The sequence below is a fragment of the Fringilla coelebs genome, assembly GCF_963513975.1.
Source record: "Fringilla coelebs genome assembly, chromosome: 31".
NCBI lineage: Eukaryota > Metazoa > Chordata > Aves > Passeriformes > Fringillidae > Fringilla > Fringilla coelebs.
Window position 1 is genome coordinate 1,148,329 of NC_140057.1, and position 21,507 is coordinate 1,169,835.

The 21,507-nt window shown below is 64.2% G+C and overlaps 1 protein-coding gene across 4 annotated transcripts in view; it reads right to left on the bottom strand.

Annotated features, from left to right (window-relative positions):
* The window catches only part of LOC311164358 (class I histocompatibility antigen, F10 alpha chain-like), a gene marked incomplete at its 3' end in the record, with an annotated part of 38,186 nt that overhangs the window by 15,739 nt on the left and 940 nt on the right, over positions 1–21,507 (bottom strand). Inside the window, exon 1 of one of the 4 annotated variants that reach the window (XM_084223789.1) lies at positions 17,377–17,458. The exons of 1 other annotated variant lie outside the window; for it this stretch is intronic. In XM_084223789.1, the coding sequence (XP_084079915.1) occupies positions 17,377–17,443 (67 nt within the window). In that variant the 5' untranslated portion in view covers positions 17,444–17,458. Of the gene's footprint in view, positions 1–1,868; positions 2,038–13,707; positions 13,833–17,376; positions 17,459–21,507 lie in introns of those variants that run through there. 2 more of the 4 variants (XM_084223786.1, XM_084223787.1) reach the window with 2 other exon arrangements.

Here is a 21,507-nt window from a genome sequence, read left to right on the forward strand (position 1 = left end):
GGGTCTGGGAGCTGGGAAAGGAAGGAATGGGGGTCCAGGGGGTGCTGGGGTCAAGGAAAAGCGGGGGCTGGGATCTCTGAGAGGGGTAGGGCCGGGAAGGGGGGTGCGGGGATGCATTGGTGCTGGATAAGGGGGTGCAGGGGGGTCCCAGCGCCTGAGAATGGAGGGTCTGGGAGGGTTCCAGTCCCGGATTTGGAGGGGCACGGCGGTCCTGGTGCAGTGGAATGGGGGTTCAGGGGGTCCTGGTGCTGTATAAGGGGATGCAGTGGGGTCCTGGTTCCCAGGAAATGGGGGTGCAGGGGGGGTCCCGTCCCGGGAATCAGGGTTCAGGGGAGTCCCGGTGCCAGATAACGGCGTGACTGGGATCCGGTGCCAGGGAAAGGGGTGCAGGGGGTCCCGTTCACAGCATTGGGGGCTTGGGGTTGGGGATCCTGTTACAGCGGAATGGGGGTTCAGGGGATCCCTGTGCCAGATAACGGGCTGCAGTGGGGTCCCGGTGCCCTGGAAATGGGGGTGCAAAGGGGTTCCCTTCCCGAGTTCTGGGGTTCAAGGTGTCCTGGTGCCTGAAAGTTGAGGTTCAGGGGCTCCTGGTGCCGGATAAGGGGATGCAGTCGGTCCTGGTGCCCAGAAATGCAAGTTCAGGGGGTTTCTGTGCCTGGGAATGGGGGTTCAGGGGTGTCTTGGTGCCCAGAAATGGGGGTTCAGCGGAGTTATCCGTCCCGGGAATGGGGGTTCAGGGGGTTCCAGGCTCCAGATGAGGGGGTGCAGGGGGGGTGCTGCTGCCAGGAAATGAACGTTCATGGGCGCCCCGTGCCCAGGACAGGGGGTTCAGGGGATTCCCTTCCCGGAATTCGGGGCTCAGGTGGGTCCCGGTGCTGTGGAAGGGGGTACAGGGGGGTCCCGGTGCTCAGAAATGGGCGCTCGGGGACTCAGCGGATTCTGATGGCCGGGACTGGGAGGGGCGGGCGGATCCCGGGGACGCAGCTTGGGAGACGCCAAAGCGAGACGGCAAAAAGGGGAATTCCAGGGAGTTCATCTGGATCCCACTGGATCCTCGCTGAGACCCCCTGGGACCCCAGGGAACCCTTCAGGACCCCTGGAACCCCTTCAAGGAAATGCCACGAAAGGAGAACTGGGGGGACACAGAAATTTGGGAGATCTCAGGGCGCAAAAGCCCAGAAGAAGAAAAGGACGGGTCTGGGGTCGGGAAAAGGCGGGATGGCCGGGAATCGGGGTGCAGGGTGGGCAGGAGGACTGATGGGGTGCGGAAGGATCCCAGTCCCGGATAAGGGGGTGCAGGGGGGGGTCCCAGTGCCCTGAAATGGAGATTCAGGGCTGTCCCAGTGCCCAGAAATGGGGGTTCAGGGGGATTCCCGTGCAGCGATTCGGCGTTCAAAGGGATCCTGAACCCCAGGAATGGGAGATCCGGTGGGACCTGGGGCCAGATAAGGGGGTGCAGGGGGCTCCCACTGCCAGGAAATGAACGTTCATGGGGGTCACCGTGCCCAGGATTGCCGGTTCAGGGGATTCTCTTCCCGGAATTTGGAGTTCAAGTGGGTCTTGGTGCCAGGAAATGGGTGCTCAAGGGGGTTCCCCTGTGCAGGAATTGGGGCTCAGTGGATTCTGATGCCCGGGAATGACGGTTCAGGGGGGTTTCCCTGCCCAGAAATGGGGTTCAGAGGGGGTCCCGGCGCCAGATAAGGGGGTGCAGGGCGGTCACGGTACTGGGGAAGGGGATGGATGGGGGATTCACTGGACCCAAAATGGGGCTATGGCGGGTTCCCGTGCCTGCTAATAGAAGTTCAGAAGGATCCCGGTGCCCGGAAATGGAAGTTCAGAAGGTTCCCGGTTTCGGGGTTCCCACTCACCTTTGGTTGCGCCCCCCGGGTCCCCCAGCAGCCCCAGGAGCAGCCCCAGACCCAGCGCTGCAGCCATGGCGCTGCTCCGCTGCTGCTCCGGGCACAGCCCTGGCACCGCCCCCTGCTCTAGCACCGCCCACAGAGCCGCATCCTGCTCCGCCATTGGCGCAGCTGTTTACTGCCCGCCAATGGCGACCCGATGTGTTAGTGACGTCACCGGTCGCCGGGCAGATCCCGCTCTCACAGGTTGGGACGCGGAAGCCAAAGGGACCGGGGAGGGCGGGGGGAGAAGGGGACGGGGGAATTCCAGAGAATCCCTCTGGATCCCGCTGGATCCCGCTGCGACCGCCCTGGAGCCCTCTGAGAACCACCTGGGACCCCCTGGGACCACCTTAAGAAAGCGCCGGGAGTGGAGAACTGGGGGGATTGGGAAATATGGGAGATCTGGGGGTGCAAAGGTGAAGGAAAAGGGCGGGTCTGGGGTCTGGGAAGGGCGGGAGGGCCGGGGAGGGGTGCAGCGGGTCCCAGAACACGTGAAGGGGGTCCAGGAGGGGGTCCCAGTCCCGGATAAGGGGATACAATGAGGTCCCCATGCCCAGGAACGGAGGTTCAGGGGGTCCCTGCAGGTCAAGGAAAGGGGAGTGAGGGCAGTGGGGGGTGCAGGGGGGCCCTGTACCCAGGAAAGGGGGTGCAAGGGTCCCCGGTGTTGAGGAAGGTGGTGGGTGGGGGTTGGGGAAGGCAGGAGTGGGGGTCCACGGGGTGCTGGGGTCAAGGAAAAGCGGGGGCTGGGGTGTCTGAGAAGGGGAGGGCCGGAAAGGGGGGTGCGGGGGGGCATTTGTGCTGGATGAGGGGGTGCACGGGGGTCCCAGTGCCTGAGAATGGAGGGTTTGGGACGGTTCCAGTCCCGGATTTGGGGGTGCACGTGGGCCCTGGTGCAGTGGAATGGGGGTTCAGGGGTTCCTGGTGCTGCATAAAGGGATGCAGTGGGGTCCTGGTTCCCAGGAAATGGGGGTGCAGGGGGGGTCCCGTCCCGAGAATCAGGGTTCAGGGGACTCCCGGTGCCAGATAACGGCGTGACTGGGATCCGGTGCCAGGGAAAGGGGTGCAGGGGGTCCCGTTCACAGCATTGGGGGCTTGGGGGGGGATCCTGTTTAAGCGGAATGGGGGTTCAGGGGGTCCCTGTGCCAGATAACGGGCTGCAGTGGGGTCCCGGTGCCCAGGAAATGGGGGTGCAAGGGGGTTCCCTTTCTGGGTTCTGGGCTTCAAGGGGTCCTGGTGCCTGAAAATTGAGGTTCAGGGGCTCCTGGTGCCGGATAAGGGGATGCAGTGGGTCCCGGTTCCCAAAAATGGGCGTCAGGGGAGATATCCGTCCCGGGAATGGGGGTTCAGGGGGTTCCAGGCTCCAGATGAGGGGGTGCAGGGCTTATCGGGGCTGGGGAAGGGGGTACAAGGCAGGTCCCACTGCCCCGAAATGAACACTCAAGGCGGTATCTGTGCCCAGGAAGGGGGGTTCGTCCAGAAATGGAAGTTCGGGGGTCCCCGTGCCCGGGAATTGCGGGTCAGGGGGTCCCGGTGCCGGGGCAGTCCCCGGCCCCGGGCGGATCCCGGGGACGCAGCTTAGGAGATGCGAAAGTGACGGGGACAGCGCGGGGAGGGGGAGGGAACAGAGGAAACCCTGGGAATTCCCCTGAATTCCCCCGGGACCTGCCAGGACCCCCCGCAGGACGCGCAGGGGGTGGAGAACTGGGGGGACGCAGAGACTGGGGGGTCTGGGGGCTTCCAAGGGTCGGGAAGCGGAACGAGAAAGGGAACGGGGAGAGCCGGGAAGGGTCCAAGGATCAAGGAAGGGACCGGGCGAGGCGGGATGGGGGATCCAGGGGGTCCCTGTGCCCACCAAGGGGGGTCCAGGGGTCCCCGGTGTTGAGGGAAGTAGGGTCTGGGAGATGGGAAAGGCAGGAATGGGGGTTCAGGGGGTGCCTGGGTCATGGAAAGGGGGGTCTGGGGCTGGGAGAGGCGGGCGGATCCCGGGGTCGCAGCTTGGGAGACGCGAAAGCGAGACGGGAAAAAGGGGAATTCCAGGGAATTCATCTGGATCCCACTGGATCCTCGCTGAGACCCCCTGGGACCCGAGGGAACTCTCCTGGACCCCCAAGAACTCCCCCCAGTAGGACACACACAGGGTGAAGAACTAAGGGGACACAGAGATTGGAAAGTGGAAATGGGAGAGACAGCAAAGGTCCAAGGTTCAAGGAATGGACTGGGAGAGGGGGGAGGGGGGATCCCTGGTGTTGAGGAAAGTGGGGTCTGGGAGCTGGGAAAGAAAGGAATGGGGGACCAGGGGTCCCTGGTTCACAGGAAAGGGGGGTCTGGGGCTGGGAGAGGCAGGCAGATCCCGGGGACGCAACTTGGGAGACGAGAAATAGAAAGAGACCGAGGGAACCCACGGGGAGGAGCCGGGGGAAAGGGGGAACTCCAGGGAGTTCAGGAGTTCATATGGGTTCATCTGGATCCGCGCTGAGACCCCCCGGGACCCCGTTTTGGGAAGGGAAGGGAGTGGAAAACGGGGGGACACGGAAAGTTAAGAGATCTGAGAGGTCCAAAGCTCAAGGAAAAGGGCGGGTCTGGGGTCTGGGAAAAGCGGGATGCCCGAAAAGGGGGGCAGTGGGATTCCAGGGCAATGATCCCAGGGGGTTTGGGGGGATCCCAGTCCCGGATTAGGGGGTGCAGGGGGGGTCCCGGTGCCCAGAAATGGGGGTTCACGAGAGTTCCCGTGCTGTGATTCAAAGTTCAAAGGGATCCTGAACCCCAGGAATGGGAGATCAGGTGGTCCTGGTGCCAGATAAGGGGTGCAGGGGGGTCCTGCTGCCAGGAAATGAACGTTCATGGGCGCCCCGTGCCCAGGACAGGGGGTTCAGGGGATTCCCTTCCCGGAATTCGGGGCTCAGGTGGGTCCCGGTGCTGTGGAAGGGGGTACAGGGGGGTCCCGGTGCTCAGAAATGGGCGCTCGGGGACTCAGCGGATTCTGACGGCCGGGACTGGGAGGGGCGGGCGGATCCCGGGGACGCAGCTTGGGAGACGCCAAAGCGAGATGGCAAAAAGGGGAATTCCAGGGAGTTCATCTGGATCCCACTGGATCCTCGCTGAGACCCCCTGGGACCCCGGGGAACCCTTCAGGACCCCTGGAACCCCTTCAAGGAAATGCCACGAAAGGAGAACTGGGGGGACACAGAAATTTGGGAGATCTCAGGGCGCAAAAGCCCAGAAGAAGAAAAGGACGGGTCTGGGGTCGGGAAAAGGCGGGATGGCCGGGAATCGGGGTGCAGGGTGGGCAGGAGGACTGATGGGGTGCGGAAGGATCCCAGTCCCGGATAAGGGGGTGCAGGGGGGGGTCCCAGTGCCCTGAAATGGAGATTCAGGGCTGTCCCAGTGCCCAGAAATGGGGGTTCAGGGGGATTCCCGTGCAGCGATTCGGCGTTCAAAGGGATCCTGAACCCCAGGAATGGGAGATCCGGTGGGACCTGGGGCCAGATAAGGGGGTGCAGGGGGCTCCCACTGCCAGGAAATGAACGTTCATGGGGGTCACCGTGCCCAGGATTGCCGGTTCAGGGGATTCTCTTCCCGGAATTTGGAGTTCAAGTGGGTCTTGGTGCCAGGAAATGGGTGCTCAAGGGGGTTCCCCTGTGCAGGAATTGGGGCTCAGTGGATTCTGATGCCCGGGAATGACGGTTCAGGGGGGTTTCCCTGCCCAGAAATGGGGTTCAGAGGGGGTCCCGGCGCCAGATAAGGGGGTGCAGGGCGGTCACGGTACTGGGGAAGGGGATGGATGGGGGATTCACTGGACCCAAAATGGGGCTATGGCGGGTTCCCGTGCCTGCTAATAGAAGTTCAGAAGGATCCCGGTGCCCGGAAATGGAAGTTCAGAAGGTTCCCGGTTTCGGGGTTCCCACTCACCTTTGGTTGCGCCCCCCGGGTCCCCCAGCAGCCCCAGGAGCAGCCCCAGACCCAGCGCTGCAGCCATGGCGCTGCTCCGCTGCTGCTCCGGGCACAGCCCTGGCACCGCCCCCTGCTCTAGCACCGCCCACAGAGCCGCATCCTGCTCCGCCATTGGCGCAGCTGTTTACTGCCCGCCAATGGCGACCCGATGTGTTAGTGACGTCACCGGTCGCCGGGCAGATCCCGCTCTCACAGGTTGGGACGCGGAAGCCAAAGGGACCGGGGAGGGCGGGGGGAGAAGGGGACGGGGGAATTCCAGAGAATCCCTCTGGATCCCGCTGGATCCCGCTGCGACCGCCCTGGAGCCCTCTGAGAACCACCTGGGACCCCCTGGGACCACCTTAAGAAAGCGCCGGGAGTGGAGAACTGGGGGGATTGGGAAATATGGGAGATCTGGGGGTGCAAAGGTGAAGGAAAAGGGCGGGTCTGGGGTCTGGGAAGGGCGGGAGGGCCGGGGAGGGGTGCAGCGGGTCCCAGAACACGTGAAGGGGGTCCAGGAGGGGGTCCCAGTCCCGGATAAGGGGATACAATGAGGTCCCCATGCCCAGGAACGGAGGTTCAGGGGGTCCCTGCAGGTCAAGGAAAGGGGAGTGAGGGCAGTGGGGGGTGCAGGGGGGCCCTGTACCCAGGAAAGGGGGTGCAAGGGTCCCCGGTGTTGAGGAAGGTGGTGGGTGGGGGTTGGGGAAGGCAGGAGTGGGGGTCCACGGGGTGCTGGGGTCAAGGAAAAGCGGGGGCTGGGGTGTCTGAGAAGGGGAGGGCCGGAAAGGGGGGTGCGGGGGGGCATTTGTGCTGGATGAGGGGGTGCACGGGGGTCCCAGTGCCTGAGAATGGAGGGTTTGGGACGGTTCCAGTCCCGGATTTGGGGGTGCACGTGGGCCCTGGTGCAGTGGAATGGGGGTTCAGGGGTTCCTGGTGCTGCATAAAGGGATGCAGTGGGGTCCTGGTTCCCAGGAAATGGGGGTGCAGGGGGGGTCCCGTCCCGGGAATCAGGGTTCAGGGGACTCCCGGTGCCAGATAACGGCGTGACTGGGATCCGGTGCCAGGGAAAGGGGTGCAGGGGGTCCCGTTCACAGCATTGGGGGCTTGGGGGGGGATCCTGTTTAAGCGGAATGGGGGTTCAGGGGGTCCCTGTGCCAGATAACGGGCTGCAGTGGGGTCCCGGTGCCCAGGAAATGGGGGTGCAAGGGGGTTCCCTTTCTGGGTTCTGGGCTTCAAGGGGTCCTGGTGCCTGAAAATTGAGGTTCAGGGGCTCCTGGTGCCGGATAAGGGGATGCAGTGGGTCCCGGTTCCCAAAAATGGGCGTCAGGGGAGATATCCGTCCCGGGAATGGGGGTTCAGGGGGTTCCAGGCTCCAGATGAGGGGGTGCAGGGCTTATCGGGGCTGGGGAAGGGGGTACAAGGCAGGTCCCACTGCCCCGAAATGAACACTCAAGGCGGTATCTGTGCCCAGGAAGGGGGGTTCGTCCAGAAATGGAAGTTCGGGGGTCCCCGTGCCCGGGAATTGCGGGTCAGGGGGTCCCGGTGCCGGGGCAGTCCCCGGCCCCGGGCGGATCCCGGGGACGCAGCTTAGGAGATGCGAAAGTGACGGGGACAGCGCGGGGAGGGGGAGGGAACAGAGGAAACCCTGGGAATTCCCCTGAATTCCCCCGGGACCTGCCAGGACCCCCCGCAGGACGCGCAGGGGGTGGAGAACTGGGGGGACGCAGAGACTGGGGGGTCTGGGGGCTTCCAAGGGTCGGGAAGCGGAACGAGAAAGGGAACGGGGAGAGCCGGGAAGGGTCCAAGGATCAAGGAAGGGACCGGGCGAGGCGGGATGGGGGATCCAGGGGGTCCCTGTGCCCACCAAGGGGGGTCCAGGGGTCCCCGGTGTTGAGGGAAGTAGGGTCTGGGAGATGGGAAAGGCAGGAATGGGGGTTCAGGGGGTGCCTGGGTCATGGAAAGGGGGGTCTGGGGCTGGGAGAGGCGGGCGGATCCCGGGGTCGCAGCTTGGGAGACGCGAAAGCGAGACGGGAAAAAGGGGAATTCCAGGGAATTCATCTGGATCCCACTGGATCCTCGCTGAGACCCCCTGGGACCCGAGGGAACTCTCCTGGACCCCCAAGAACTCCCCCCAGTAGGACACACACAGGGTGAAGAACTAAGGGGACACAGAGATTGGAAAGTGGAAATGGGAGAGACAGCAAAGGTCCAAGGTTCAAGGAATGGACTGGGAGAGGGGGGAGGGGGGATCCCTGGTGTTGAGGAAAGTGGGGTCTGGGAGCTGGGAAAGAAAGGAATGGGGGACCAGGGGTCCCTGGTTCACAGGAAAGGGGGGTCTGGGGCTGGGAGAGGCAGGCAGATCCCGGGGACGCAACTTGGGAGACGAGAAATAGAAAGAGACCGAGGGAACCCACGGGGAGGAGCCGGGGGAAAGGGGGAACTCCAGGGAGTTCAGGAGTTCATATGGGTTCATCTGGATCCGCGCTGAGACCCCCCGGGACCCCGTTTTGGGAAGGGAAGGGAGTGGAAAACGGGGGGACACGGAAAGTTAAGAGATCTGAGAGGTCCAAAGCTCAAGGAAAAGGGCGGGTCTGGGGTCTGGGAAAAGCGGGATGCCCGAAAAGGGGGGCAGTGGGATTCCAGGGCAATGATCCCAGGGGGTTTGGGGGGATCCCAGTCCCGGATTAGGGGGTGCAGGGGGGGTCCCGGTGCCCAGAAATGGGGGTTCACGAGAGTTCCCGTGCTGTGATTCAAAGTTCAAAGGGATCCTGAACCCCAGGAATGGGAGATCAGGTGGTCCTGGTGCCAGATAAGGGGTGCAGGGGGGTCCTGCTGCCAGGAAATGAACGTTCATGGGCGCCCCGTGCCCAGGACAGGGGGTTCAGGGGATTCCCTTCCCGGAATTCGGGGCTCAGGTGGGTCCCGGTGCTGTGGAAGGGGGTACAGGGGGGTCCCGGTGCTCAGAAATGGGCGCTCGGGGACTCAGCGGATTCTGATGGCCGGGACTGGGAGGGGCGGGCGGATCCCGGGGACGCAGCTTGGGAGACGCCAAAGCGAGATGGCAAAAAGGGGAATTCCAGGGAGTTCATCTGGATCCCACTGGATCCTCGCTGAGACCCCCTGGGACCCCGGGGAACCCTTCAGGACCCCTGGAACCCCTTCAAGGAAATGCCACGAAAGGAGAACTGGGGGGACACAGAAATTTGGGAGATCTCAGGGCGCAAAAGCCCAGAAGAAGAAAAGGACGGGTCTGGGGTCGGGAAAAGGCGGGATGGCCGGGAATCGGGGTGCAGGGTGGGCAGGAGGACTGATGGGGTGCGGAAGGATCCCAGTCCCGGATAAGGGGGTGCAGGGGGGGGTCCCAGTGCCCTGAAATGGAGATTCAGGGCTGTCCCAGTGCCCAGAAATGGGGGTTCAGGGGGATTCCCGTGCAGCGATTCGGCGTTCAAAGGGATCCTGAACCCCAGGAATGGGAGATCCGGTGGGACCTGGGGCCAGATAAGGGGGTGCAGGGGGCTCCCACTGCCAGGAAATGAACGTTCATGGGGGTCACCGTGCCCAGGATTGCCGGTTCAGGGGATTCTCTTCCCGGAATTTGGAGTTCAAGTGGGTCTTGGTGCCAGGAAATGGGTGCTCAAGGGGGTTCCCCTGTGCAGGAATTGGGGCTCAGTGGATTCTGATGCCCGGGAATGACGGTTCAGGGGGGTTTCCCTGCCCAGAAATGGGGTTCAGAGGGGGTCCCGGCGCCAGATAAGGGGGTGCAGGGCGGTCACGGTACTGGGGAAGGGGATGGATGGGGGATTCACTGGACCCAAAATGGGGCTATAGGGGGTTCCCGTGCCTGCTAATAGAAGTTCAGGAGGGTCCCGGTGCCCGGAAATGGAAGTTCAGAAGGTTCCCGGTTTCGGGGTTCCCACTCACCTTCCCACTCACCCACTCACTCCCGGGTCCCCCAGCAGCCCCAGGAGCAGCCCCAGACCCAGCGCTGCAGCCATGGCGCTGCTCCGCTGCTGCTCCGGGCACAGCCCTGGCACCGCCCCCTGCTCTAGCACCGCCCACAGAGCCGCATCCTGCTCCGCCATTGGCGCAGCTGTTTACTGCCCGCCAATGGCGACCCGATGTGTTAGTGACGTCACCGGTCGCCGGGCAGATCCCGCTCTCACAGGTTGGGACGCGGAAGCCAAAGGGACCGGGGAGGGCGGGGGGAGAAGGGGACGGGGGAATTCCAGAGAATCCCTCTGGATCCCGCTGGATCCCGCTGCGACCGCCCTGGAGCCCTCTGAGAACCACCTGGGACCCCCTGGGACCACCTTAAGAAAGCGCCGGGAGTGGAGAACTGGGGGGATTGGGAAATATGGGAGATCTGGGGGTGCAAAGGTGAAGGAAAAGGGCGGGTCTGGGGTCTGGGAAGGGCGGGAGGGCCGGGGAGGGGTGCAGCGGGTCCCAGAACACGTGAAGGGGGTCCAGGAGGGGGTCCCAGTCCCGGATAAGGGGATACAATGAGGTCCCCATGCCCAGGAACGGAGGTTCAGGGGGTCCCTGCAGGTCAAGGAAAGGGGAGTGAGGGCAGTGGGGGGTGCAGGGGGGCCCTGTACCCAGGAAAGGGGGTGCAAGGGTCCCCGGTGTTGAGGAAGGTGGTGGGTGGGGGTTGGGGAAGGCAGGAGTGGGGGTCCACGGGGTGCTGGGGTCAAGGAAAAGCGGGGGCTGGGGTGTCTGAGAAGGGGAGGGCCGGAAAGGGGGGTGCGGGGGGGCATTTGTGCTGGATGAGGGGGTGCACGGGGGTCCCAGTGCCTGAGAATGGAGGGTTTGGGACGGTTCCAGTCCCGGATTTGGGGGTGCACGTGGGCCCTGGTGCAGTGGAATGGGGGTTCAGGGGTTCCTGGTGCTGCATAAAGGGATGCAGTGGGGTCCTGGTTCCCAGGAAATGGGGGTGCAGGGGGGGTCCCGTCCCGGGAATCAGGGTTCAGGGGACTCCCGGTGCCAGATAACGGCGTGACTGGGATCCGGTGCCAGGGAAAGGGGTACAGGGGGTCCCCGTTCACAGCACTGGGGGCTTGGGGGGGGATCCTGTTTAAGCGGAATGGGGGTTCAGGGGGTCCCTGTGCCAGATAACGGGCTGCAGTGGGGTCCCGGTGCCCAGGAAATGGGGGTGCAAGGGGGTTCCCTTTCTGGGTTCTGGGCTTCAAGGGGTCCTGGTGCCTGAAAATTGAGGTTCAGGGGCTCCTGGTGCCGGATAAGGGGATGCAGTGGGTCCCGGTTCCCAAAAATGGGCGTCAGGGGAGATATCCGTCCCGGGAATGGGGGTTCAGGGGGTTCCAGGCTCCAGATGAGGGGGTGCAGGGCTTATCGGGGCTGGGGAAGGGGGTACAAGGCAGGTCCCACTGCCCCGAAATGAACACTCAAGGCGGTATCTGTGCCCAGGAAGGGGGGTTCGTCCAGAAATGGAAGTTCGGGGGTCCCCGTGCCCGGGAATTGCGGGTCAGGGGGTCCCGGTGCCGGGGCAGTCCCCGGCCCCGGGCGGATCCCGGGGACGCAGCTTAGGAGATGCGAAAGTGACGGGGACAGCGCGGGGAGGGGGAGGGAACAGAGGAAACCCTGGGAATTCCCCTGAATTCCCCCGGGACCTGCCAGGACCCCCCGCAGGACGCGCAGGGGGTGGAGAACTGGGGGGACGCAGAGACTGGGGGGTCTGGGGGCTTCCAAGGGTCGGGAAGCGGAACGAGAAAGGGAACGGGGAGAGCCGGGAAGGGTCCAAGGATCAAGGAAGGGACCGGGCGAGGCGGGATGGGGGATCCAGGGGGTCCCTGTGCCCACCAAGGGGGGTCCAGGGGTCCCCGGTGTTGAGGGAAGTAGGGTCTGGGAGATGGGAAAGGCAGGAATGGGGGTTCAGGGGGTGCCTGGGTCATGGAAAGGGGGGTCTGGGGCTGGGAGAGGCGGGCGGATCCCGGGGTCGCAGCTTGGGAGACGCGAAAGCGAGACGGGAAAAAGGGGAATTCCAGGGAATTCATCTGGATCCCACTGGATCCTCGCTGAGACCCCCTGGGACCCGAGGGAACTCTCCTGGACCCCCAAGAACTCCCCCCAGTAGGACACACACAGGGTGAAGAACTAAGGGGACACAGAGATTGGAAAGTGGAAATGGGAGAGACAGCAAAGGTCCAAGGTTCAAGGAATGGACTGGGAGAGGGGGGAGGGGGGATCCCTGGTGTTGAGGAAAGTGGGGTCTGGGAGCTGGGAAAGAAAGGAATGGGGGACCAGGGGTCCCTGGTTCACAGGAAAGGGGGGTCTGGGGCTGGGAGAGGCAGGCAGATCCCGGGGACGCAACTTGGGAGACGAGAAATAGAAAGAGACCGAGGGAACCCACGGGGAGGAGCCGGGGGAAAGGGGGAACTCCAGGGAGTTCAGGAGTTCATATGGGTTCATCTGGATCCGCGCTGAGACCCCCCGGGACCCCGTTTTGGGAAGGGAAGGGAGTGGAAAACGGGGGGACACGGAAAGTTAAGAGATCTGAGAGGTCCAAAGCTCAAGGAAAAGGGCGGGTCTGGGGTCTGGGAAAAGCGGGATGCCCGAAAAGGGGGGCAGTGGGATTCCAGGGCAATGATCCCAGGGGGTTTGGGGGGATCCCAGTCCCGGATTAGGGGGTGCAGGGGGGGTCCCGGTGCCCAGAAATGGGGGTTCACGAGAGTTCCCGTGCTGTGATTCAAAGTTCAAAGGGATCCTGAACCCCAGGAATGGGAGATCAGGTGGTCCTGGTGCCAGATAAGGGGTGCAGGGGGGTCCTGCTGCCAGGAAATGAACGTTCATGGGCGCCCCGTGCCCAGGACAGGGGGTTCAGGGGATTCCCTTCCCGGAATTCGGGGCTCAGGTGGGTCCCGGTGCTGTGGAAGGGGGTACAGGGGGGTCCCGGTGCTCAGAAATGGGCGCTCGGGGACTCAGCGGATTCTGATGGCCGGGACTGGGAGGGGCGGGCGGATCCCGGGGACGCAGCTTGGGAGACGCCAAAGCGAGATGGCAAAAAGGGGAATTCCAGGGAATTTATCTGGATCCCACTGGATCCTCGCTGAGACCCCCTGGGACCCCGGGGAACCCTTCAGGACCCCTGGAACCCCTTCAAGGAAGTGCCACGAAAGGAGAACTGGGGGGACACAGAAATTTGGGAGATCTCAGGGCGCAAAAGCCCAGAAGAAGGAAAGGATGGGTCTGGGGTCGGGAAAAGGCAAGATGGCCGGAATGGGGGTGCAGGGGGGGCAGGAGCACTGACAGGGTGCGAGGAGATCCCAGTCCCAGATAAGGGGGTGCAGGGGGGTCCCAGTGCCCGGAAATGGAGATTCAGGGCTGTCCCAGTGCCCAGGAATGGGGGTTCAGGGGGATTCCTGTGCAGCGATTCGGCGTTCAAAGGGATCCTGAACCCCAGGAATGGGAGATCCAGTGGGTCCCGGGGCCAGATAAGAGAGTGCAGGGGGCTCCCACTGCCAGGAAATGAACGTTCATGGGGGTCCCCGTGCCCAGGATTGGCGGTTCAGGGGATTCTCTTCCCGGAATTCGGAGTTCAAGTGGGTCTCGGTGCCAGGAAATGGGCGCTCAAGGGGGTTCCCGTGTGCAGGAATTGGGGCTCAGATGATTCTGATGCCCGGGAATGGCGGTTCAGGGGGGTTTCCCTGCCCAGAAATGGGGTTCAGAGGGGGTCCCGGCGCCAGATAAGGGGGTGCAGGGCGGTCACGGTGCTGGGGAAGGGGATGGATGGGGGGTTCACAGGACCCAAAATGGGGCTATAGGGGGTTCCCGTGCCTGCTAATAGAACTTCAGGAAGATTCCGGTGCCCGGAAATAGAAGAATAGAAGTTCAGAGGGTTCCCGGTTTCGGGGTTCCCACTCACCTTTGGTCGCGCCTCCCGGGTTCCCCAGCAGCCCCAGCAGCCCCAAGAGCAGCCCCAGACCCAGCGCTGCAGCCATGGCGCTGCTCCGCTGCTGCTCCGGGCACAGCCCTGGCACCGCCCCCTGACTGGGCCCCGCCCACAGAGCCGCATCCGGCCCCGCCATTGGCGCCGCAATTAACCGCCCGCCAATGGCGACCCGATCCATCAGTGACGTCACCGGTAGCCGGGCAGATCCCGCTCTCACAGGTTGGGACGCGGAAGCCAAAGGGACCGAGGAGGGCGGACGTGGGGGAGGGCACGGGGGAATTCCAGAGAATCCCTCTGGATCCCGCTGCGACCGCCCTGGAGCCCTCTGAGAACCACCTGGGACTCCCGGGACTCCCTTAAGAAAGCGCCTGGAGTGGAGAACTGGGGGGATCGGGAAATTTGGGAGATCTGGGAGTGCAAAGGTGAAGGAAAAGGGCGGGTCTTGGGTCTGGGAAGGGCGGGAGGGCCGGGGAGGGGTGCAGGGGGTCCCAGAACACGTGAGGGAGGGTCCAGGAGGGGGTCCCAGTCCCGGATAAGGGGGTGCAGGGGGGTCCCCATGCCCAGGAACGGAGGTTCAGGGAGTCCCAGGTCAAGGGAAGGGGGGTGAGGGCAATGGGGGGTGCAGGAGGTCCCTGTGCCCAGGAAAGGGGGTGCGCGGGTCCCCGGTGTTGAGGAAGGTGGTGGGTGGGGGCTGGGGAAGGCAGGAATGGGGGTCCAGGGGATGCCTGGGTCAAGGCAAAGCGGGGGCTGCGATGTCTGAGAGGGAGAGGGCCAGGAAGGGGGGTGCGGGGGGACATTGCTGCTGGATGAGGGGGTGCAGGGTGATCCCCGGGCTGGATAAGGGGGTGCAGGATGGTCCCTGTGCCTGAGAATGCAGGGTTTGGGAGGGTCCCAGTCCCAGATTTGGGGGTGCATGCGGGTCCTGGTGCAGTGGAATGGGGGTTCAGGGGGTCCTGGTGCTGTATAAGGGGATGCAGTGGGGTCCTGGTTCCCAGGAAATGGGGGTGCAGGGGGGTTCCCATCCCGGGAATCAGGGTTCAGGGGAGTCCCGGTGCCAGATAACGGCGTGACTGGGATCCGGTGCCAGGGAAAGGGGTGCAGGGGGTCCCCGTTCACAGCATTGGGGGCTTGGGGGGGATCCTCTTTCAGCGGAATGGGGGTTCAGGGGGTCCCTGTGCCAGATATTGGGCTGCAGTGGGGTCCCGGTGCCCAGGAAATGGGGGTGCAAGGGGGTTTTTTTTCCGGGTTCTGGGGTTCAAGGGGTCCTGGTGCCTGAAAGTTGAGGTTCAGGGGGTCCCAGTGCCGGATAAGGGGATGCAGTGGGTCCTGGTGCCCAGAAATGCAAGTTCAGGGGGTTCCCGTGCCCGGGATTTGGGGTTCAGGGGGGTGCCGGTGCCCAAAAATGGGGGTTCAGCGGAGTTATCCGTCCCGGGAATGGGGGATCAGGGGGTTCCAGGCTCCAGATGAGGGGGTACAGGGCTTTTCGGGGCTGGGGAAGGAGGTACAGGGCAGGTCCCGATGCCCCAAAATGAACGCTCAAGGCGGTCTCTGTGCCCAGGAAGGGGGGCTCGCCCGGAAATGGAAGTGCGGGGGGTCCCCGTGCCCGGAAACTGCGGGTCAGGGGGGTCCTGGTGCCGGGGCAGTCCCCGGTCCTCCGGGCGGATCCCGGGGACGCAGCTTGGGAGACGCGAAAGTGACCGGGACAGCGCGGGGTGGGGAGGGGACAGAGGAAACCTTGGGAATTCCCCTGAATCCCCCCGGGACCTGCCAGGACCCGCCCGCAGGACGCGCCGGGGGTGGAGAACTGGGGGGACGCAGAGATTGGGGGGTCTGGGGGCATCCGAGGGTCGGGAAGCAGAACTAGGAAGGGAACGGGGAGAGCTGGGAAGGGTCCAAGGATCAAAGAAGGGACCGGGAGAGGCGGGATGGGGGATCCAGGGGGTCCCTGTGCCCACCAAAGGGGGTCCAGGGGTCCCCGGTGTTTAGGAAAGTGGGGTCTGGGAGATGGGAAAGGCAGGAATGGGGTTCAGGGGGTTCCTGGGTCACGGAAAGGGGGGTCGGGGGCTGGGAGAGGCGGGCGGATCCCGAGGACGCAGCTTGGGAGACGTGAAAGAGACCGAGGGAACGCGGGGGGAGAGGAGGAGGGGAAAGGGGGAATTCCAGGGAGTTCATCTTGATCCCACTGGATCCGCGCTGAGACCCCCCTGGGACCCCGTTTTGGGAAGGGGAGGGAGTGGAAAACGGGGGGACACGGAAAGTTAAGAGATCTGAGAAGTCCAAAGCTCAAGGAAAAGGGCAGGTCTGGGGTCTGGGAAAAGCGGGATGCCCGAAAAGGGGGCAATGAGACCCCAGGGCAATGGTCCCAGGGGGTTTGGAGTGATCGCAGTCCCGGATTAGGGGGTGCAGGGGGTCTCGGTGTCCAGAAATGGGGGTTCACGGGAGTTCCCGTGCTGTGATTCAAGGTTCAAAGGGATCCTGAACCCCAGGAATGGGAGATCAGATGGTCCTGGTGCCAGATAAGGGGGTGCAGGGGGGGGGCTGCTGCCAGGAAATGAACGTTCATGGGCGCCCCGCGCCCAGGACTGGGGGTTCAGGGGATTCCCTTCCCGGAATTTGGGGCTCAGGGGGGTCCCAGTGCCCGGAAATGGCGGTTCAGGGGTGCCGGTGCTGTGGAAGGGGCTACAGGGGGGTCCCGGTGCTCAGAAATGGGCGCTCGGGGACTCAGCGGATTCTGATGGCCGGGACTGGGAGGGGCAGGCGGATCCCGGGGACGCAGCTTGGGAGATGCAGGGAAAAAGGCGAATTCCAGGGAATTCCCCTGGATCCTCCCTGAGACCCCCTGGGACCCCACGGGACTCTTCGGGATCCCGGGAACCCCTTCAAGGAAGCGCCGGGAAAGGAGAATTGGGGGGACGCAGAAATTTGGGAGCTCTGGGGGTGCAAAAGCCGAAGAAAAGGACGGGTCTGGGGTCGGGAAAAGGCAGGATGGCCGGAATGGGGGTGCAGGGGGGGCAGGAGGACTGATGGGGTGCGGAAGGATCCCAGTCCCGGATAAGGGGGTGCAGGGGGGGGTCCCCGTGCCCGGAAATGGAGATTCAGGGGTGTCCCAGTGCCCAGAAATGGGGGTTCAGGGGGATTCCCGTGCAGCGATTCGGCGTTCAAAGGGATCCTGAGCCCCAGGAATGGGAGATCCGGTGGGTCCTGGGGCCAGATAAGGGAGTGCAGGGGGCTCCCACTGCCAGGAAATGAACGTTCATGGGGGTCCCCGTGCCCAGGATTGCCGTTTCAGGGGATTCTCTTCCCAGAATTCAGAGTTCAAGTGGGTCTCGGTGCCAGGAAATGGGCGCTCAAGGGGGTTCCCGTGTGCAGGAATTGGGGCTCAGATGATTCTGATGCCCGGGAATGGCGGTTCAGGGGGGTTTCCCTGCCCAGAAATGGGGTTCAGAGGGGGTCCCGGCGCCAGATAAGGGGGTGCAGGGCGGTCACGGTGCTGGGGAAGGGGATGGATGGGGGGTTCACAGGACCCAAAATGGGGCTATAGGGGGTTCCCGTGCCTGCTAATAGAACTTCAGGAAGATTCCGGTGCCCGGAAATAGAAGAATAGAAGTTCAGAGGGTTCCCGGTTTCGGGGTTCCCACTCACCTTTGGTCGCGCCTCCCGGGTTCCCCAGCAGCCCCAAGAGCAGCCCCAGACCCAGCGCTGCAGCCATGGCGCTGCTCCGCTGCTGCTCCGGGCACAGCCCTGGCACCGCCCCCTGACTGGGCCCCGCCCACAGAGCCGCATCCGGCCCCGCCATTGGCGCCGCAATTAACCGCCCGCCAATGGCGACCCGATCCATCAGTGACGTCACCGGTAGCCGGGCAGATCCCGCTCTCACAGGTTGGGACGCGGAAGCCAAAGGGACCGAGGAGGGCGGGCGTGGGGGAGGGCACGGGGGAATTCCAGAGAATCCCTCTGGATCCCTCTGGATCCCGCTGCGACCGCCCTGGAGCCCTCTGAGAACCACCTGGGACCCCCTGGGAGTCCCTTAAGAAAGCCCCTGGAGTGGAGAACTGCGGGGACACAGAAATGTGGGAGATCTGGGGGTGCAAAGGTGAAGGAAAAGGGCGGGTCTGGGGTCTGGGAAGGGCGGGAGGGCCGGGGAGGGGTGCAGGGGGTCCCAGAACACATGAAGGGGGTCCAGGAGGGGGTCCCAGTCCCGGATAAGGGGGTGCAGGGACGTCCCCCTGCCCAGGAAGGGAGGTTCAGGGGGTCCCAGGTCAAGGGAAGGGGGGTGAGGGCAATGGGGGGGTCCAGGGGGTCCCTGTGCCCAGGAAAGGGGGTGCACGGGTCCCCGGTGTTGAGGAAGGTGGTGGGTGAGGGCTGGGAAGGCAGGTGTAGGGGTCCAGGGGGTGCCAGGGTCAAGGAAAAGCGGGGGCTGGGGTCTCTGAGAGGGCGAGGGCCGGGAAGTGGGGTGTGGGGGGGCACTGGTGGTGGATGAGGGGGGTCCCAGTGCCTGTGAATAAAGGGTTCGGGAGGGTTCTAGTCCCGGATTTGGGGGTGCACGCGGGTCCTGGTGCAGTGGAATGGGGGTTCAGGGGGTCCAGGTGCTGTATAAGGGGATGCAGTGGGGTCCTGGTTCCCAGGAAATGGGGGTGCAGGGGGGTTCCCGTCCCGGGAATCAGGGTTCAGGGGAATCCCGGTGCCAGATAACGGCGTGACTGGGATCTGGTGCCAGGGAAAGGGGTGCAGGGAGTCCCCGTTCACAGCACTGGGGGCTTGGGGGGATCCTGTTTAAGCGGAATGGGGGTTCAGGGGGTCCCGGTGCCAGATAACGGGATGCAGTGGGGTCCCGGTGCCGGATAAGGGGATGCAGTGGGTCCTGGCGCCCAGAAATGCAAGTTCAGGGGGTTCCCGTGCCCAGGATTTGGGGTTCAGGGGGGTCCCGGTGCCCAAAAATGGGGGTTCAGCAGAGTTATCCATCCCGGGAATGGGGTTTCAAGGGGTTCCAGGCTCCAGCTGAGGGGGTCCAGAGCTTATCGGGGCTGGGGAAGGGGGTACAGGGCAGGTCCCGATGCCCCAAAATGAACGCTCAAGGCGGTCTCTGTGCCCAGGAAGGGGGGCTCGCCCGGAAATGGAAGTTCGGGGGGTCCCCGTGCCCGGGAATTGCGGGTCAGGGGGGTCCCGGTGCTGGGGCAGTCCCCGGTCGGACCCCGGATCCGCAGCTCCAGAGACGCGAAAGTGACCGGGGCAGCGCGGGGAGGGGGAGGAAACAGAGGAAACCCTGGGAATTCCCCTGAGTCCCCCCGGCACTTGCCAGGATCCCCCGCAGGACGCGCAGGGGGTGGAGAACTGAGGGGACGCAGAGATTGGGGGGTCTGGGGGCGTCCGAGGGCCGGGAAGTGGAACTAGGAAGGGAACCGGGGAGAGCCGGGAAGGGTCCAAGGTTCAAGGAAGGGACTGGGAGAGGGGGGATGGGGGATCCAGGGTGCCCCTGTGCCCACCAAAGGGGGTCCAGGGGTCCCCGGTATTGAGGGAAGTGGGGTCTGGGAGCTGGGAAAGGAAGGAATGGGGGTTCAGGGGGTCCCTGGGTCTGGGGTCTCGGAAAAGCAGGATGCCAGAAAAGTGGGGGCAGTGGGATCCCAGAGTACTGACAGGGGTGTGGGGGAGATCCCACTCCCGGATAAGGGGGTGCAGGGGGGTCCTGGTGCCCGGAAATAGAGATTCAGGGGTGTCCCAGTGCCCAGGAATGGGGTTTCAGGGGGGTTCCTGTGCTGCAATTCGATGTTCAAAGGGATCCTGAACCCCAGGGATGGGAGATTCGGTGGGACCCGGGGCCAGATAAGGGGGTGCAGGGGGGTCCTGCTGCCAGGAAATGAACGTTCATGGGGGTACAGTGCCCAGGAATGGGGGTTCAGGGGGGTTTCCCGGCCCAGGAAGGGAGGTTCATTCTCTTCCCAGAATTGGGGGTTCAAGTGGGTCCCGGTGTCCGGAAATGGCGGTTCAGGGGGTCCCGGTGCTGGGGAAGGGAGTTCAGGGGGTTCACAGTGTCCAGAAATGGGCGCTCAGGAATGGAGGCTCAGTGGATTCTGATGGCCGAGAATGGCGGTTCAGAGGGGTTCCCCTGCCCAGAAATGGGGTACAGGGGGGTCCGGTGCTGGGGAAGGGGATGGAGGGGGGTCACAGGACACAGGAAATGGGGTTCAGAGGGGTTCTCCTCTCGGGTTCTGGGATTCAAGGGGTCCTGATGCCTGAAAATTGAAGTTCAGTGGGGTTCCAGTGCCTAGAAATGGATGTTCAGGGCAGTTTCCGTGCCCAGGATTTGGGGTTCAGGAGGTTGCACGCTCCAGGTAAGGGGGCGCAGGGGGTTAGAAGGGCTGGAGAATGGGGCACAGGCAGGTCCCACTGCCCCGCAATGAACGCTCAGGGGAGTCTCTGTGCCCAGGAAGGGGGGTTTGCCCCGGAAATGGAAGTTCGGGGATCCCCGTGCCCGGGAATTGCGGGTCAGGGGGTCCCGGTGCCGGGGCAGTCCCCGGTGGGCGGGCAGATCCCGGAGCAGCAGCTCGGGAAAAAGTGACCGGGGCAGCGCGGGAAGGGGAAAGGGACAGAGGAAACCTTGGGAATTCCCCTGAATCCCCCCGGGACCTGCCAGGATCCCCCGCAGGACGCGCAGGGGGTGGAGAACTGGGGGGACGCAGAGATTGGGGGGTCTGGGGGCGTCCGAGGGCCGGGAAGCGGAACTAGGAAGGGAACGGGGAGAGCCGGGAAGGGTCCAAGGTTCAAGGAAGGGACTGAGAGAGGCGGGATGGGGGATCCAGGGGGTCCCTGTGCCCACCAAAGGGGGTCCAGGGGTCCCCGGTGTTGAGGGAAGTGGGGTCTGGGAGCTGGGAAAGGAAGGAATCGGGCTCCAGGGGGTTCCTGGGTCACGGAAAGGGGGGTTGGGAGAGACGCAAGCGGATCCCGGGGACGCAGCTTGGGAGACGCGAAAGCGAGACGGCAAAAGGGGAATTCCAGGGAATTCAACTGGATCCCACTGGATCCTCGCTGAGACCCCCTGAGACGCCGGAGGACCCTCCGGGACCCGCTGGGACCCCTTCCAGGAAGCGCCGGGAATGGAGAACTGGGGGGGGGACGCAGAAATTTGGGAGATCTGGGGGTGCAAAAGCCGAGGAAAAGGGCAGGTCTGGGGTCTTGGAAGGGCGGGATGGCCGGGATGGGGGTGCAGGGGGTCCCAGAGCACTGACGGGGGTGAGGCGGGATCCCAGTCCCGGATAAAGGGGTGCGGAGGGGTCCCATTGCCCAGGAATGGGGGTTCTGGGGGTTCCTGTTTCGGGGAATGAGGGTTCAGGGGGAATTTCCTTCCCGGAATTCGGGGCTCGAGAGAGTTAGGTGCCCGAAAATGGCGATGCCGGGGGCTGCGGTGACCAGAAATGGGGGTGCAGGGGGGTCCCGGTGCTGCCGAAGGGGGTACAGGGGGGTCGGCGTGGCTGGAAATGGGCGCTCAAGGGCGGTCGTGCTCAGGGGTGGGGGTAGAGGGGGGGGTCTCGGTGCTGGGGAAAGGGATTGAGGGGATCACAGGACCCAAACCGGGGGGTTCAGGGGGGTTTCCCTGCCCGGGAATGGATCCCGGTGCCCGGAAATGGAAGTCTGGCGAGGCACCGGTGCCCGGGAATTGCGGTTCAGGGGGGTCCCGGTGACTAGAAATGGGGGTACAGGGGGGTTCCGGTGCTGGGGAAGCGGATTGAGGGGGATCATAGGACCCAAAATGGGGGTTATGTGGGGTGCCCCTGTCCG